Below are 17756 nucleotides of genomic sequence, written 5' to 3'. Positions count from 1 at the left end.
TCCCCAGTTACTTGGTGTAACATAATTCACTATGAAAGTGTTAACCTCAATATCTGAAATATGAGGGAGTTTTTTAAAGTGATTTGTAGTGGGGTGGAGAGAATTGCGGATTATCTGAGAGAGGTTCCTTTGTTGTTTATTTTGTCTAGTTTCTTGCACACTTAGTCCTCTGTTCCCCTCTCTTTTCCTCACTGCGTCCATCATGTCTTCTGAAATTGCTGACATAATACTATTGACTCAAAGCAATTCAGAGCATTCAGAGCATAGACTGAAGTGATGTGGCATATTTCAAAGTCTTCTATTCTTCTGAACCAGATTTTTTTTCCTTCTAAATGCAGATTAATAAAGCGTGCACTACAAGAGGAACAAGGAAAAGGATTTTAGTGAAGGTATCCAGATCCTGAAAAAGTCAGGGAGGGCTTCAAGCCCATCTTGGACTTCAGAACACTTCACAACTTTGTGGTAAAAGAAAAATTTTAAATAGAGCCTTTGGACTTATTTCATCCTTATTTGGAGAGTAGCATTGATTTATTTTATTTTTTTTAGGGAAGAAATTCTATGTGAAATTGGGCTACTTTTCAAACTAAAACATTCCTGGGTTTTAGATTTTTGTTTTTTTAGGTACTTCTTATATACTCTAAGTATTATAGGTAGTTGGATGGCTTGTGTGTGTTTCTTCCAAACATGTTCTTTATCCCTTGTGACATTGCATTTGCCTACATTGTGAGTGATGTTTTCTCTAGTGTTCTGTTATCTTCTTCAGTCGGTTCATTGGCTTATAGAGTCTCTTTCCCAGGACCAATATATGTCTAAAAGTGAAAATAGAAAGTGGTTTGCATTTTGTTGTTTTCATATTTTGACCTCTTACATGACTATGGCTCACTAGCATGAAGAGCTGTAGCACCCATAAAAAGCTGTTTTGAATTCACCTGGAAACCTCACACAGGATAGATTTCGGTTGTGTAAAAACATATACAAAATGAATACAAACATATTTGTCATTTCTGTCTTCAGCAACAAAACAACTTTATTTTACTGCATTAACTTTTAAGGTCTTTTTATTCATGAAAATTAGCCTGTTTATGTACTATGTGTTCCTCCAAAGCTACAGCATTATAGTTATTGGAGAAATGAAATTTTCTTCCAGTAGATGAAAATTGCATTTTGATTGAACATCATTCCTTAGCAGTCACCCATAAATATAATGTCTTTTGCTGTCTTTTCATAAAATGGCTACAGATGTGATTTCTGAATTGACAAGATAATAGAAATCTTAATGTTTTAGGTAAAACAGATGGCATTTTTGTTTTAGGCAAAACTCTCTCAGAGTGAAAGCTACTTAATTGGTGACAATACTCTTGGGATCAGTCAAATTATGTACAATTTTTTTATGTCTGTTTCTTTTTATTACTTTAGGTCCAAAAGTTGTAGACTAGTCAGAAAGGAATAGTTATACTCTTTATTGATTTGCTGTATTCTGTTATGCACTGGGAATAGTCATAAGATTTTTCAGTTCTAGTTTTGTTTATAAAAGTTATACAATTACATGTTGATTCTACTTTGGTTATATCTATGCTTTTAGAAATACTTTTCCCATTATAGGAAAGCCCTGAAATATGCAGTTGTACTTTTGAGAGTTAACACTTTAATTTATAGTATTGAGGTGCATCTGCAGCTGTAAATTCTTATAGCATTTCTGATACTAACCCTTTTGTTTCCATGCCATTGAGTTTTTGGCAGATCTCACTGTCAGATACTTGGAAAGAGCACAGTATTGTGAAGGGAGCCCTGGACTGAGAGTCAGGGGGCTTATTCTTGTCCTATCTGTTATGAACCTTCATTTTTTTTTGAAACTTCAGTTGTGTTTGCTGTTTGTGTTGGTATAGAGGGAATTAAAGTAGGTGATCCCTTGGGTCACAGCCAACTGACACTTAGTTTTCTTGTCTGTTAAAAAAAATCATATGTACAGCATTCATTTGGATAAACAGGGAAGGAAGTTTTTGGGGAGAAAACTCAACTCTGGAACTAGGCAAGTTTATCCAATAACTGAAACATAGGCAGTTATTTTCCAAAATATTACCACTATTGCAAAATGAAGACTTATTATGGCAATTTGCATCCCACCACCTCATAGAAAAAGTAAGAACTTAGTGAAAGAACAGCTGTGTTGTCACTATAGCAGCTCGGGGAAGTAGCCTCAACGTCATCAGCTCAAAGAAACCCTATTTACTGCAATTCTGCCATGGCAGGTGGCTAATAACTTGCTGTGCTGCATACAAAGACTCTATGAAGGTGGTCAGGGAGACTGAGGACATCGGGCTCTGAGTGCTGCAGATGACACATCTGGGCTGCTAGTGCATGTGACCTTGAGTGTCTGATCCCCTGGAGGACAGCAGGGCCACCTTCTCTACCTCCAGAGCACCTTGGAGCCTGACTGCATGAGTTTGAGTCTTGGCTCTACCTCTTAAATGGCTGAGAAACTATGAGCAGGATACCAAGCCTCTTTTTTAGCTGTAAAATGGGTATGATTTTAGGACTTGGTCAGTTGGTTGTGAAGCTGAAAGGAATTCATTCAAGCAAGGCACATTCTGTATGCTAAGCTCTGGTCTAAAGGCTCAGTGAGTGCAAGCTGTTGGTATTATTGTTCTCCTCGTTGTTGTTACTGTCACATCTGAAGATCCCAGTCAAAATTACTTCAGTTAAAAATAACAAAAGTATTCCTTTAAGATACAGTTTTATTTTTTATTTGTTATTTTGTCTATTATAAATGAGAAAAATTCTCCACTCAAGTAATATTTTCTAATATACAGTTTTCTAGAATATCTAGTTAATAGTCTCACACTTTGCATCTAAACCAAGAGCTTTTATTAGTAATATTTTATAGAATTCTTAGATTTGGGATAGTATTTTTCAGAAATTAACTTTATATTATATTGTTATTATATTACTGTTTTATGAAGGGCAGCTTTACATTTGGACTTAATCATACATGCAGCACACTTGCTTACTTTCCTTTTGAATCTTTTGACCTTGGACAAATGACTCTCCCTGGGATGATAAACTCATAATATCTTTTGTTCATGAAGTTTAAGAAAGTCATTTCTCCTAAATATAGGAAAAATAATAAAATAAACTTTCTGTGTTAGGAAGATCAGGTAACATTTACATACTACTATTTTCAAGTACAATCCTGATTTTTATTGCCAAGAGAGTAAAGAGTGTTCTATTCCTCACCATTAAATGATTTTCTTCTTAGATGAAGCCATATTTATTACTGAATTTTCTGCAAGCTTCCAGAAAACATCATCTTTTTAATTTTTCACCTTGCAAAAAATAAATTCCTGTATCTGATAATTGAAGATAAGAAAGATTCTTCTTGTAGAGATTCTAGAGAGATTTTTATGGAAAAACAGTTTGCTTACTTAAGAAGACCTACTTTATAGGAATAGAAAAGTTTTTAAGCTGGGGAGGCCTTGGGATGTATGTGCATTCACTCTCCAGTGAACAGTCTGTATAATGTATTCACAGGTTAGAAAATAGAATTTTAAAAGGTTAAGATTAACCACCCTGGTTAGTGAGGGACTGTCAGTCATTTGTTTTTTACAAAATACAGTTTGGGTTTTTTTTCATTTGCTTTTTCCTGTTGTTCACTGTGGACTTTTGCATGGGAATGGGGAGTTTGGCCCATCAGGCCTGGTAGCCTATGGTAGTGGATGAGAAAGTGGGAGGGAGGACTCTGTGGGCGACAGGGTCAGGGAGTAGACACACTTCATTTCAGTCCTTGCTTGGGGCCCAGTTCCAAGTACCCCAACCTCTTCTCATTGCTCTTTGCCCACCCTCTCCCCTGCTCCCCTTTCCAGTCATCAAGATTTTAAGTGTTCTGTGGTGGAAAGCCTCAGTCCTTGGGTATGAAACCAGAGCTTAGCACTCGTTTTCAAGAGGAATAGTGTAACCTGGTGTATTCGTTTCCTGTTGCTTGCTGTAACAAATTGCCACAAACTTAGTCTCTGCACAAAAAGCACACATGTATCACCTTACAGTTTTGGAGGTCACAAGTCCAAAATCAGTTTCACTGGGCTAACCAAGTGCTGGCAGGGCTGATTCTTCTGCAAGCTCTAAGGGGAGAATTGCTTTGCCTTTTTCATCTTCTAGAGACCACCTGTATTCCTTGGCCTAAGGCCACTTCCATACATATTGCAGCCTCTTGTTTCCATTGTCACATGGTCTTATTCTCTGTCAGGCCTTCTTGTAGCTCTCTTATGAAGACCATTGTGATTATATTGGGCCCAGTTGGAAGATCCAGGAATTTGCCCCATCCCCAGATTCTTAATTTAATTACATTTGCAAAGTCTCTCTTGCCGTATGTAAGGTAAGATACTCATAAGTTCTGGGGAGTAGGATGTGGATGTTTGGAGGTGTAGAGGGAGGCAATTATTCTGCATACCATACCTGGAAACCTGATTTTTGTGTTACCAGTAAGTAAGTGGATTCTGAGTTTTAGATAATTAATTTAGGAGCATCAGGATAGCTCTATGTAGATGTTCCTCAGGCACCCTGCTTTCAAGAAGTCTGAACCTAGACTCATCACCTTCATCTTGAAATCTCTCACTACCCCATCCTTAGTCATTGAATCTTGGTTAAGGGCACCACCATATCTTTTCCATTCTAACTGGAAACAAGTTGTAGAAGACATTTCCTTCTGGTTTACGCAGCCTTCTCCAAAGAATCCAGAAAATTCTACTGCTAAGATGCCCTACCGTTTTCTCAGATTTGTTCCTCTTTTTGTACTTCTGCCACTCCCGTAATTTAGATCTTCACCTTTTCTAGCTGAGCCATTGTAGCTATGTCCTAGGTCTTCCTGCTGTGAGTCGTGACTCCCTGAATCCTTCTTCCACCTGGCAACTAGAAGTATATACTGAAAATGAATCTGATCTTGTGAAATAAACCTTCCAGTCACTCCCAATAACCTATATAAGGCCTGAGCTACTTGTAATGATTTCAGGACACTCTGTTCCTCACTGTTACTTGAGATTTATCTCCTTTTTTAGTTCCATATATTGGCATTTTAGAGTGAACTTTACTATGGAGATTCTAGCAGTATTGGATAAACCTGTATGTCCTGAAAATATCCTTTTTCTTATATTTGAGCCTTTGTTCCTATAATCACTCTATACATATTTCCCTATTTTCCTTTGCCTGCCACCTCTCTTTATAAAGTTGCAGGTTTTTGTTGTATTTTTCTGATGATTTTAAAAACACATACTTTTGGTAGAACAGCGTTTTACATCTAGAAGTATAAAAAGTAGTTGCAGAATATTCACTAATAATCCCAGAATCTAGAGGAACTCTCCCTATCAACAGTTTAGCTTCTCTTCTGCTAAATCTCCTGTTAAACATATCTGCTGAGTTCTTAATTTCAAATACTTAACCTTTTGGAATTTCATTCAGTTAATATTTAATGTGTTCAGTTTCTGTGGTAAAATTCTTTATCTTTTTTCATTTATTTTATTCATGTTTTTCTCTTGCCTTGGACATTTTAATCATTATTTTAAAGTCTCGTTGGTTAACTCCAGTATCCAGACCGTGTGTGGCTTTAATTCTGTCTTTTTCATCTTGGTGTTTAGTTATGTGGCTCTGTCTTTTGATATGAAAATTTCCATATTCTTAATATAATTTTATATTAAGAGGTAGACACTGTGTATAGAACTTTTTATGGCTTGAGAAAATCCCTTCTAGAGAGCATTCACTCTTCCTCTAATCAAAGACTATGCTGAATGAGGGCTGAGCTGCTCAACATCTTTACCATCTAGCTTACCACATCTTCCACTAATAGCCTGGTATATTCTGCACCATCCTACCCTCTGCTGCATTCTAAAATCTCAACAGATGTCTCTGTTGTACTTTTCCAAAACTTTATTTTTAGGTTTTAAGCCTCCCTATCTATGTAGCCCCTGTATCTGGCACATACTGATGAGAAAACCAAATGTATACTTGAATCCTCCTAAGTCCCCCTAAAAGCTTTTTGGCCTCTTTGCCCCCAGAGCGATGCTCCTCTAGGCTGTGTCCCGGGCTGAGAATTGGTGTGCCCCAGGGTGAAATGGCTAAAGAAGGCAGCGGTTTCTCTTTAGCAGTTCTTGTTTCTCTTCAGCAGTTCTCTGTTGCCTTCAAGCAGATGATGATTGTATTTTATCTGCTTTTTCTAGTTAGCCAATAGAAGTGAGAGCTATTGTCTATTGTGAGCTATTCCATCTGTCCTAGAAATGGAAACATCATTTCTTTTTCAACTTCAATTTGATAAAAGAAAAATGCTCACTTTTTTCTACTTGAGTGTTTATATTTCTGTTGATTTGTAAGAGCACTTCACAAATTTCCCAAATTTGACCTCCTTTAATTTTTTATTTCTTAATCTTATTTTTAAGATAGAAAATGTTTTAAGCTTTTGTTACCAAATCTGCCAGCTTTTGCTTTGCTATATTCTCTGTTAATGGTTAGAATGATCTTGTATACCATAAATTATATGCTTATTTTTCCCACTCATTTGTATCAAATTTTATGTTAAAATTTTTTAATTCATCTGGAGTCAGTGTCGGCATATTGTTTTAATGCATCTGTGTAGCTCTGCCTTGACCGTCTATGACTGTAGGTATAGAATTGTTGTGCCACCTTTCCCCCAACAGAGGATTTCAGTGGATTTTGATCAGCATTGCATGATAAGATTCATGAATTAATCTTAGAAGAGTTGTCTTTTTTGCATTATTTTAGTTCTCTCACCTACAAAAGTATACTTCTCCATTTATTCATTTTTACTTCCCTCAGTAAATGTTGTCATTTTCTTTATTATACATTTTGTTTCTTTTGTGGAAAATTAATTTTCTATTTTTGAATGCTCTCCTGATTAATTCCTAATCATCCTAACTGCTGTCTTTTGTTGTCACAGGTCACTCTGTGCATACCTTTGTCTTATCTACCCTATTATATTGAACTTGACAGTTCCCATCTCTCTCCCCTCCTAGGCTGTACTTCCAGGACAAGAACTATGTAGTCACATTCTTAAGTTTGTAACTACACATACCAGGAAGTATCCTTCTCTCTATCCTTCTTTTTCTTGCTTTTTGATTTAGTCACACACCATGTCGTTACTTTGCATGTGCACATATTCTATGCCCCTGTGCAAATTTATCTTTGCCACATTCCTGCCATGTTATCTGAACTCTTGTTTCAAGGATCTATGTTATCACATGTGTGGTTCTAATAGTTTTTTAAATTTAGATTTATATAGGCCTTTCACGAAAAAAGCATTTAAAACAGCTCAGTGACCTGAGTTAATTAAAACATTCACTCTACCATCAGATGTGATTCATGTTCCAGAGTCCCTGGGCAGGATACCAAGAGGGTCTTGGAAGGGACAGGAGAGATTTAATTGCTCTTGAAATTTACTTTGTGCCATATCTGAGCTATGTGATTTTCCAAACATTTTATCATTTAACCCTAACAACAATCTTGTCTTGTGATTTTATAGATGAGGATATTAAGTCTTGGTGAAATGAAATAACTTGTCCACAGCTTCTCAAATTCTAGGTGCTCCAGTAGGGTTTTGACCACTCAGTTTCCTTAGGTGTCCAGTGGGAGAGATGAAAGGCTGTGTCTGGTAGGGTGCCCTGCCAGGCCTGAGCACTGGGCCCTGCATACAGGAAGGACTCTGTAAGTGATAACTTGAAGGTCACGGTGACCAAGAGGCATATTCCTTCCATTCAACCTTTCACCCAGTCCTAAAAGGGTACCCATGTGGTCCTACTCTGTTGTTTATAGTGGGCGCTGATTGGATTTGCCTCAGAAAAAGCATTTAGATGGCCACAGTTGTCTTTCTTAACATGACATGATAAATTTCTACAAAAGGGGTGAAGGAATTCTAAAGAATGCTTGTCCTTGATAGAGACTTCAAGGACAGAACCATATTTACAGTGGAATTCTAGGTCTTCCATAAAGCGATTCCCTTTTTGACATGAGCATACAGATGTCCTTTGATTTTTCTACTCTTTCTCTTAGCCGAACTAGGTCAGTCTGCCCTCTCATTTGATTGGCAGGTAACCTATGAGTACTTTGTCTTCATGAGATGAGGGTTGTTCCTTGCATACAGGGAATTGAGATAATTACCTGTAATCCCAAGTTGTGGAGGCTGGCGTCCTAATGAAGACTAGGAGGCTGGATGTGACTTGATAACAGCTGATAGGTAGGAAGCACAAGCAAATGTGAGGGAGATCGGGGAAAAAAATTGTGAACTTCGTATACAGTTACTTCCAAGGTAAAATAGAAATTAACTATCCCCATCTGCAGGATACAGATATTACTCTTTTCTTTTGTAGTGTGGATCAAATATTATTACTTTTTAATAAGTGAGTATGATATCATGATATGATACTGAAATCTGTTGGTTCTTTTAACAATTGATGGGTTTAGAAGGATGCATATTTAGGGATATTATCAGTGTAAAGTTTGACTACCAAACATGGTGATAAAAATGAAAATTGAGTTAATTTGTGATGGTGTACTTATTTCCAAAGGAAATACAATTCTTACATGATGAAGCTTTCTCTGTGCTTTATGTGAACTGAACATAGATCGGAATTTGTGCTGTGATGGACTTGAAAAACATACTCTGAATCTCTATGTTAAAAACCTACTTTCTTAGTGCATCCCAATGCTCATTCTGTACTGTACACATTTAGTTTTTGAATAATTCCTGGCATGATAATTACATAACCATTCAGTATAATAGAAGCATCATTATGGTCAAATACGAATTAGTAATAAAATGAAACAAAACAGAACCTAGTTTATAGTTTATTATAAAAAGTGATTTAATACTGTACAAAACTAAATGTATGGTTAAAATTATTATTTGCTTTAAATGTGAGTCGTTTTTTTCCCCATGGGAAGAAATCAGTGCCCTGGAAGCTTATTACCTGACTATTATTTGGGTACAGGTTACATCTTATTATCAGAGCCTTTATGACCAGCTCTGTGTAGCCGAGCATGCAGAGAACTTCCCAGTGGGAATTCTAGTGTCAGTGCCTGGGTGTGCCTCAGGTCTTCTGCAGAATTAGGAGGCCTAAGTCTTCAGACCATGTCTTCTAGAGTTCTGAGCCTCTGGGAGCATGGTGTTCAGTAGCAAATCAGTCTTTTCCGGGGTGCTGGTTTGAACGTCTCTGTTGCTGAGAATGAGTGATCCTCAATTGCTTTTCTTCCCCAGTGAACCTCAGGAGTATAGGACAGTCCCATCGGTAACAATGAATTCTGGCAGTTATGGTTCTCCAGGTGTGTTAGCGATGGGACAACAGGCAGATGGAGTGTAAGCTCTGGCAGTGGGAGGGTTCAAAGAGGTTGTCAGATCCCTCAGGTAAGTCTGGCAAGCGCACCTTCCAAAGGGGTATTGCCCTCAGTGTTCCTGAGAATTGCTTCTGTATAAAACTGGGTTTTATCTAGTACTTCAAGGCTTCACTGTCCTTTGTAAATATGTTTTTGACTACATGGCTTTAGTTTACATATGGAATCTTAATGAATGTAAGTGATATAAATTAGGTCTTGTGATCCTGGTGCATACCATAAGCCTATTAAGCATTAGAGACATTCTTACTGTCATATCATCACCTTTGGTATCTCAGTATATTGCTTCAATTATAAGTTCTTCTCCTGATAAATAATTTATATAAGTAAGATGTTTTATAAATTCTGTGCTACATCCCCTTCCTTGTCCTTTGTGCTTTCCAGTTGTTCTTCATTATGGGTTTGGCCACTGTAGTTGTTAATTATGTTTCTTAATGAACAGTTTGCAATGTAGTTGAAATATATATGAAGTGTAGGAGAAAAGAGCATTGCTAGGCTTTCTGATTCACTAAATAAATGATGCTAGCTTGCTTCCACCATCCCTGTGACAGCTACTGTAGGTCAGGGGAGGAAGCAGTTGCTATATACCAATATCAGTTTGAGTTCCTAAAGTTATAAAATTGCATAGGAAAACAGAGTATTTCAGGTCATGAAAGTATTCATTAATGAATCAGTGCATTATAATATTCGTGAAACATCCTCTTTGAAATGCCCTTTGATTTACTTGAAGATAATATGATGCAAATTTATTAAAGAGTAAAATGTTATCTTGCAAAGGCTGCATATTGCATGACGACTGTGACATGATGGTCAGTAGAGTAGAACATTTCTACTCACAGGCAAAGCCATGAAACAGTGTGGATCTCACTGAGTAATGCTATTGAGAAAACCAACTGAGAATTATTTGAATGGAAGAGAATTGAGAGAGGACTTTAGGAAAAATTATGTAAAAAAAATTTTTTACAAATATTATGTTTAAAACTATCCTGTAAAAATCAAGTTTTATGTAAAAGATACATAATGTACTAATATAAAATATTCTTGGAAAAGCTCTGCAAAAATCCCTAATTAATTCCTTTTTGTCCATTCTAAGAAGTACACATAGTTACAAATATTGCCTAAATTTATTTTAGTAGTTTTTATTTTCTTTTCCTAGCTAAATCCCAGTCAAATCTTTTTTTAACTACTATTTAATATAAAAATTTAGTCCCTATTTTAAGTGGATTCACTTCAAATGGCTTTTTTTCCCAGAACCAACTCTCTTGGATAATAAGGGACCCTGTAAATAAAATACATGTGTGAATTAGGCAATTCTGCATGTATATATAGACTTAACATTTTCACTCTATTTTAGTGGTCTAAAGTGAATATCAAAATTGTAATTGAAATTAATTGTGGCTAAATCACAAACAGACAAGTTTATGTAGAATATTAGTTGAGTAGCACTGATTATTTTAGAAGGACTAATACAACCATATGTACACATATATTTTTGGGGACATGAAATAATTTAATTTTAGTTCTATTAATGTCTTCCATGTGCATAACATTTTATTCTTAGAAAGTGAATCATTATTTCATTACCCTTCTTATGGTATGGTATTTATTGTTATGAAATTGCCTGTTGTCCAAAAGTTTTACCAGAATGTTCCTTATAATTCTTCTCCATGTGTTAATTCTGTGACTGTGAGCTGAGATCTTTTAAATAGTGTGAAAGAAGTAAAACTATTTGGAGACCCCAATAGTGAAGCAGTTGTTTTTGCAGGTATCTTGTGGTCTATAATCCTTCAGAACAGCACCGAAATTCGATGGTCTCAGTCTGGGTGAGTTCCCCCACAGTGCAAGTATCTTCCGCCTCAGGAAAGCCTGTGGAAATTCAAGTGAGCGCAGTTTGGGATACAGCAAGTACTATTTCACAGACGGCCTATGAGGTATGTTTTCACGATAGAACTTAAAGAGGCATCATAAGAAGAGCATAGCCAGTATGTAATTTATATATATAGACATGCCCCCTTGAGCTGTCAGATTGGTGTATGTGAAGTGGTTCAAGTTGTAAATACCAGAGGGCTTATTTAACTGACCAGTTAAATGATACTAAAGGGAAAGAGATCCTGTGTTTCCCAAAATATTAGTATCTTTATTAGTATGTATATTGCATGTTATGATTAATACTTGTTATTAGTATACATATCATATATCTTTGAAGTATGTATAACTTTTTCTTGAAGTAACCATTATACAGTTTTGCATTTTTTTGTCTAACTCAATTTAATGACAATTATGCATATTGAAAGTAAAATAAATACCACCCTTCTAAGTAGCATTGGATACCTTAAACTTTTCATTTCAAAGGTAAAAACATACCAGGAAAGAAAGAATTCCTAAAATAAGTAAGATGCTTCTTTTCTCAGATAGAATTATGGAAAATATGGGCGTAAGTAATAGATATTTTTTGAGGACATTCTTAAAATAAGCAATATTAAGCTGAACCCCCTACACCATTAGAAAGGTTGAACTTTTAAGTCTGGAATGCATTAAACTGTACTTGTGAAGACACAGCCATACACTAAAAACTCTTTAAAAGAGAATTACTTTGTTCATTAAAAGCTATTGCTATCTGCTCTTACAAAGTCATAATCCTCTAGGTAGAAAGGAAAAGTATAATACAAGTTTTGGTCAGATTTTACAGGAAACACTCCATCTAGAAAATGGAACCATACCCCCTGGAAGGCAGGGGACTTGTCTTGTACCATGTGCATCTTTTATGCTTTGTTCTGTGGCTGCTAGACTATAGGGGTTTGATAACTGGCATTTGCTGAACTAACATGCTTAATATCTATAATGCTATGCTTACTGTTTTTATTTTTAATGTACTAAAATACCATAGTATTGTCAAGGTTCCTGGTAATTAGGAAAAATCATTGTTCTTAGTAAGCTCTTATATTCATAGGAAGTTTTCCCCTTTGTGTATTCATTAAGAGCCCTGAACTATAATTGAGGAGAGCCACGTATTAGATGAAAACATTAGTGCCTTTAATAGTCATACCAATTTGAAGTTGTTAGGCTTCCTGGATAAATGGAGATCTGGATACTCCACATATAAGTTACTGAAACATGAGGTGTGTTTTCACCATAGAACTGAAAGAAGCATATTAATTTTTGTATGTATGTATACATGCTCCCTTGAGCTATCTTACAGACACATAGAATAGTCAATACATAGAGAAGTGTTATATTCTCTTTTAGAATGTGGTGGTTTCTTGATCTTACTGGAAGTACAAATGATTTTCCTTTCTGTGGGTTACATTTCTCTTTTATTAATTCCCTTCTTTATCTTTTAAGATCTCTTTTCTAGCACAAATGCCACCATTGGGACTGAAAGTATATACAATTTTGGAATCACCAAGTTCAAAACCACATTTAGCTGAGTATGTCCTGTATAATGGTAACATAGAAGATAAAGGAATTTTCAACATGAAGAATATAAAAAGTGCTGAAGAAGATATAACTCTAGAGAACTCCTTTATTAAACTTCGATTTGGTCTATCTGGGCTTCTGGAGGTATGTTCTGAATAGTTAGAAAATTCATAGAAGTCATCGCTTTTATTATAATATGTGCAGTTTACTTATGCAGAGAGGGAAGCATTGAGGCAAATACTCTGGGATAATGAATAGATGAACTATATGTACCTTCATCTTGTGGCCCACAGTGACCACTTGGTCTTGACAGGTGTGATCTGTGGGTAATGCTGCTCCGTGAACTGTTCCTGGGCCACAAGATAAGTTTAGAAGCTCTGACTGTTGAGACTGTTTAGAAATGTTCATATAAAATAGGTTCAGAAGCTGTGACTGTTCAGAAATGCTTATGGAAACTTTGAAAGCAATTTGACAGAGTGTATGCCTATTGAATCTAATAATAACAAATATGATTGTGTATTTGGTATAATACTTTAATTTTTCTGATAATTCATTTTTGTTGTACTTGATAAAAATCCTCACCCATGCATATTAGAAATGAAAAATAAACCTGCTCCTTTACTACTGAAAATTTGAGAAGCACCATCTAGATCTCGTAATTTGTGTATCTCTTTCTTCCTTGTTGAAGTGTATTCTGACTTTTTTTAAAGACTGTAAATCATAAGGTTAAGTATAAAATTTTGGTTGCTCATCCAAGAATTGTGAATGAGGCTGAATATTAGCATCTCCTAATCTATCCTGAGGTAATTTGTTTTAATTGACAGATACATGGAAACAGATGCAACATCATTAATATTTTAATAGTGAGCTGCCTGAAAAATTTTTTTTTATCCTCAGGAAATGGTAAATAAAGAAGACGGTAAACGTCATGAAGTAAAAGTACAATTTTCATGGTATGGAACCACGAGTAAAAAGGACAAAAGTGGTGCCTACCTCTTCTTACCTGATGGGGAAGCCAAGGTACGTGCTGATGAGCAGAGCAATGAATAGCACTTACTGAAAGAACACAGAGGAGAAAATAAGTGCCTCTCATTATTTTGTCATGTATTAGGAATAGATGAGTTGGCTCTACTCTTTATCGCCTCATTGACACTTAGCAGTTGGTAGTTGGCTGTTAGATAAACACAGGATTTTCAGAGCTGGAATTCAGTTAGGACTCTGCAGTGAACAATGCTCTCATGGATAGAAATTAGATTTTAGTTAGCATTAGGGTGTGTTGTGGTGTTGCATACTTCTGTGGCACAGAGTATCTAGAGAAATTATCCAGCCATATGGGGAAAATGCATTGCCCCCTGGGCCATTTTCCTCCTTGACTTTTAGCACTTTGAAAAACAAATTTTTCCCCACGCTTGACTGGAAAGTAGTGTATACAAATTTTGGCACACTGTGAAAATGCAGGAAACAATAAAATTTACCAACATACTCCATAAGTCCATGCATACCACTGCCAACATTTTGATGTGTTTTTTATTGTCTTTTATTCTGTGCACATTCCTTTCCTCCCCCCATTCTCAAGTCTTGTCTTACTGCATGTACATATTTTTTCATTTTGACAGTCTCACAATCTGATGTTCTTTGAAAACACAATTTTAATACACGCTGTTATGCTCAAAAACTTAGAGCTGTGAGAAGAATAAGGTATGAGAGGCTCATGTATAATATGGCAATTATAGTTGATAGCAGATAGCACTGTATTGTGTAATTGAAATTTTCTAAGAGAGTAAAATCTGAATGTTTTTCACCAAAAGGTATGTGCAGGTGTGAAAACAATTTCCTGTTACTGCATATGTAGATTTCCTACCAATACTGTACTACTCCAACATTGTGCTAACTTACTTTGCAGCACTCTTGTCATGCAGGGTGATAATTTCCTGAGAATAACTTCCTAGAAAAGTCCTTCTTGTTAGTGGATGAAGCCTTTTAAAAATATCTACTTTCGATATGTAAACTTACCTTCCCTCTGGAAAGGCTGCATAAGTATTCACACCCACCAACCAGCATTTTCTGAGAGTGGCTCTCTAAGACACCATTCCAGGCACTGAAAATTAGCCATGTTAAGAGCTTTACCTATAATAATAGGTGAAAAATATTTTATTGTTAACATTTTGTGATTACCAGGGAGGTTGAACTTTGTTGATACATGTATCTTTCTTATTTCTTTTATGATTTCCTATTTAAGTTCTTTCTACTGATAGAACTAACGTATCTATGAGTTCTCTTTTTCCTGTGTATTCTTTCCCTCAGTGTATCATTTAATTTGTTAATTTTTTTACAGTTGTTTTTAAATTTTGTACAGTTAATTCTATATTTTTTTCTTTAGAAATGTCTTCCTTTGCTTTTCTACTTATATAGACTTTTTTCACTTCAAGATGAGGTAAATATTATCCATGCGTTGTTATCTAAGGATCTGTCTCCTGAAAAGCTTACTTTTGCTCTACAATTTAGGAAAGTCTAATCAAATCAAATATAGATTGTTGTTTATTTTTACTTTTTTAAATCGGTGAGGAATTAAAAGTAAATTATAGCTCATAATAGGCATTACAGGGTGGGCAGTGGAGACGCTTGAACAACATGGTTTGAACTGCTTAAGTCTACTTAAATACAGATTTTTTTCAATAAATATACTGGAAAATTTTTTGGAGATTTATGATAATTTGAAAAAACATTTTCTTTTCTCTAGCTTTATTTGTAAGATTACAGTATATAGTACATGTAACATGAAAAATAACTGTTAAGAGACTATGTTATCAATAAGACTTCCAGTCAATAGTAGTAGTTAAGTTTTTGGGGAGTCAACAATTGCACTCTGATTTTTGACTCACAGGGGTGTTGGTGCCCCTTACCCCACACTGTTCAAAGGTCATCTGTATAAGCAATATCAACGCTTACTCACATAACAGTGTTTGTTGTCAGACAGGCATTTTGTTTTGATTGACTGTTCTAGCTGTTCTATGAACTATCATTCATGGGCAATAGCAACTAATTTATTTAAAATTATTTTGTCTTTAAATAGCTCTAGTGTTAGATAGAAAGATAAAGAGAACTATAATATGTTTACAAACAATTATATTTTTACAAAATAAAAGAATGTCAGGGAAAGAAGTAGCCAGCTACATCAGAAGGCCAGGGCCCAGAAACCACTGCACCAGGCAGGTTTCATCCCCTTGTTACTTTCCAGCTCTGTGGTGATTAGGTACCAGATCTTTGTAAACTATCAAGTATTACATTAATTTCAGAATAGTTTTCTCTAGCCAAAGAGCTAAATTTGAAAGAAAATGATACAGTTCTGGAAATCTTATGCTACGTCAGTTGCTGACATTGTAAGTCTAGCTTTGTATGCTTACTGGTGAGCTTTATAAGGTGTGTAATACTTAAGAAAGTAAAGTTGTTCTTAAATGCTTTAAATGTGTTCCTGTGTTACATAACTTGTGTGTTTTATTCCCATATTTTCTTGAATCTAGATTCTAAATAATGAAAACTAAGCCAGTGCTTGCCACAGTTTTTCTAAGTTTGTAAACTTGCTGTATGTTCAGCTAGTTCTTCTCAGTAAAAGGGCAGCATGTGTCAGAGTAGCAAGCCTAAGTGTGATTAAACCCTGTCTCTGAACCCTGCCTCCTATTGGCTTAGATGACTCCCTGTGGTCATCTTTGCCACCTGCCCTGACCCCTGAACATTAGGGGGCTGTGTTTATAATAAATGTTTGCCTGGGAAAATGTCACTGCTGTAAACAATTGTTATTTCTAATAAATAATGTATGGACAATATAGAAGGATCTTAATTAGAAATTTTTATAGCAGGGAGGAATATTTGTAGATCATGTAGGCCAATGAACTTGTAAACATTTTCATTTTCCATTTCCCAACAATTTGTGTCTAATGATAAACCTTACATTCAGTTTTTACAGTATGTGTGTATTGATACCTTGTAAGGTTTGGTTTTCACTTAAACTTGCAAATATCAGGTGACAGGTATTTGCTATTTTGGAAACTGTAATAAACATTTCTTGGAAGAGTTAGAAGCCAAAATGTTTTTCTTAACAATGTCATTTCTTCTTCAGCCTTATGTTTACACAACACTGCCCTTTGTCATAGTGCAACATGGAAGGTTGTATTCGGACGTGACTTGCTTTTTTGAACATGTTACCCACAGAGTCCGATTGTACAACATACAGGGTAAGAAAACAGAAATGCAGTTGTGAAACATATGAATACTGGTTCTAGAATTCTTGCTTTTCTTGTGTTGTTTTTAATAAGTTAGCAATTGGTTTTTGGAGATGATATAATCTGTCTAAACATGGCATACTTATATGATTTAAAATATAATATTTACTATTTAATAATAAAAAATATTTAACTCCCTATGTTTATGTATTCTTTTCTACTGTATATCTTATCTCTCCTACTGCAATATTTATCTTATTCATGAGCTTATTAACTGGAAACTGTTTCTAAGTTCAAAAAGGAGCTTAGTGGGTTTTTATTTTCCTAAAATGAAAATTATATCCAATATGTCTTTCAATTAGTGAATCACTAAGTACCTCCAACACACACACACAAACACACACACACACATCCTGCCTTAAAAATAGAATGTATTGCAATAGAGCATGTGTTACTGGAATTTAACATTAAAGAAAAAACAGTCTATACAAATTCTGTTTATTTATAACTCTAGCCAGTCAAGTATAAAATCAGGCAATTGTGTATTGCTTTTAGGGCAGTATTGTGCAGCATCCTTATTAAACAAGTGATAGGAAATAGGCTTTTGATCCCTTCAGGAACTTAATCATGGGTGTGGCACTGGTTCTTCCATAAGATTTGGATGGAGCTATGGTTCTCAAATACTCAGAATTGTAGTTATGTTGGTGGATTTTAAATGCACTGTTTTTAGAATGG

The 17756-nt window shown here is 35.4% G+C and overlaps 1 protein-coding gene across 4 annotated transcripts in view; it reads left to right on the top strand.

Moving 5' to 3' along the window:
- MAN2A1 (mannosidase alpha class 2A member 1) overlaps positions 1-17756 on the top strand; it is a 184798-nt gene that overhangs the window by 128228 nt on the left and 38814 nt on the right. For all 4 annotated transcript variants that reach the window (XM_037011917.2, XM_037011918.2, XM_073233104.1 and 1 more), the window contains exons 13-16: positions 11150-11315; positions 12727-12945; positions 13699-13821; positions 16919-17033. In XM_037011917.2, coding sequence (XP_036867812.1) covers positions 11150-11315; positions 12727-12945; positions 13699-13821; positions 16919-17033 — 623 coding nt within the window. The remainder of the gene's footprint in view (positions 1-11149; positions 11316-12726; positions 12946-13698; positions 13822-16918; positions 17034-17756) is intronic.

Source organism: Manis javanica, chromosome 1 (assembly GCF_040802235.1).
Source record: "Manis javanica isolate MJ-LG chromosome 1, MJ_LKY, whole genome shotgun sequence".
NCBI lineage: Eukaryota > Metazoa > Chordata > Mammalia > Pholidota > Manidae > Manis > Manis javanica.
Note: the sequence above shows the minus strand (reverse complement) of the source record. Positions and strands in the feature narration are given on the sequence as shown.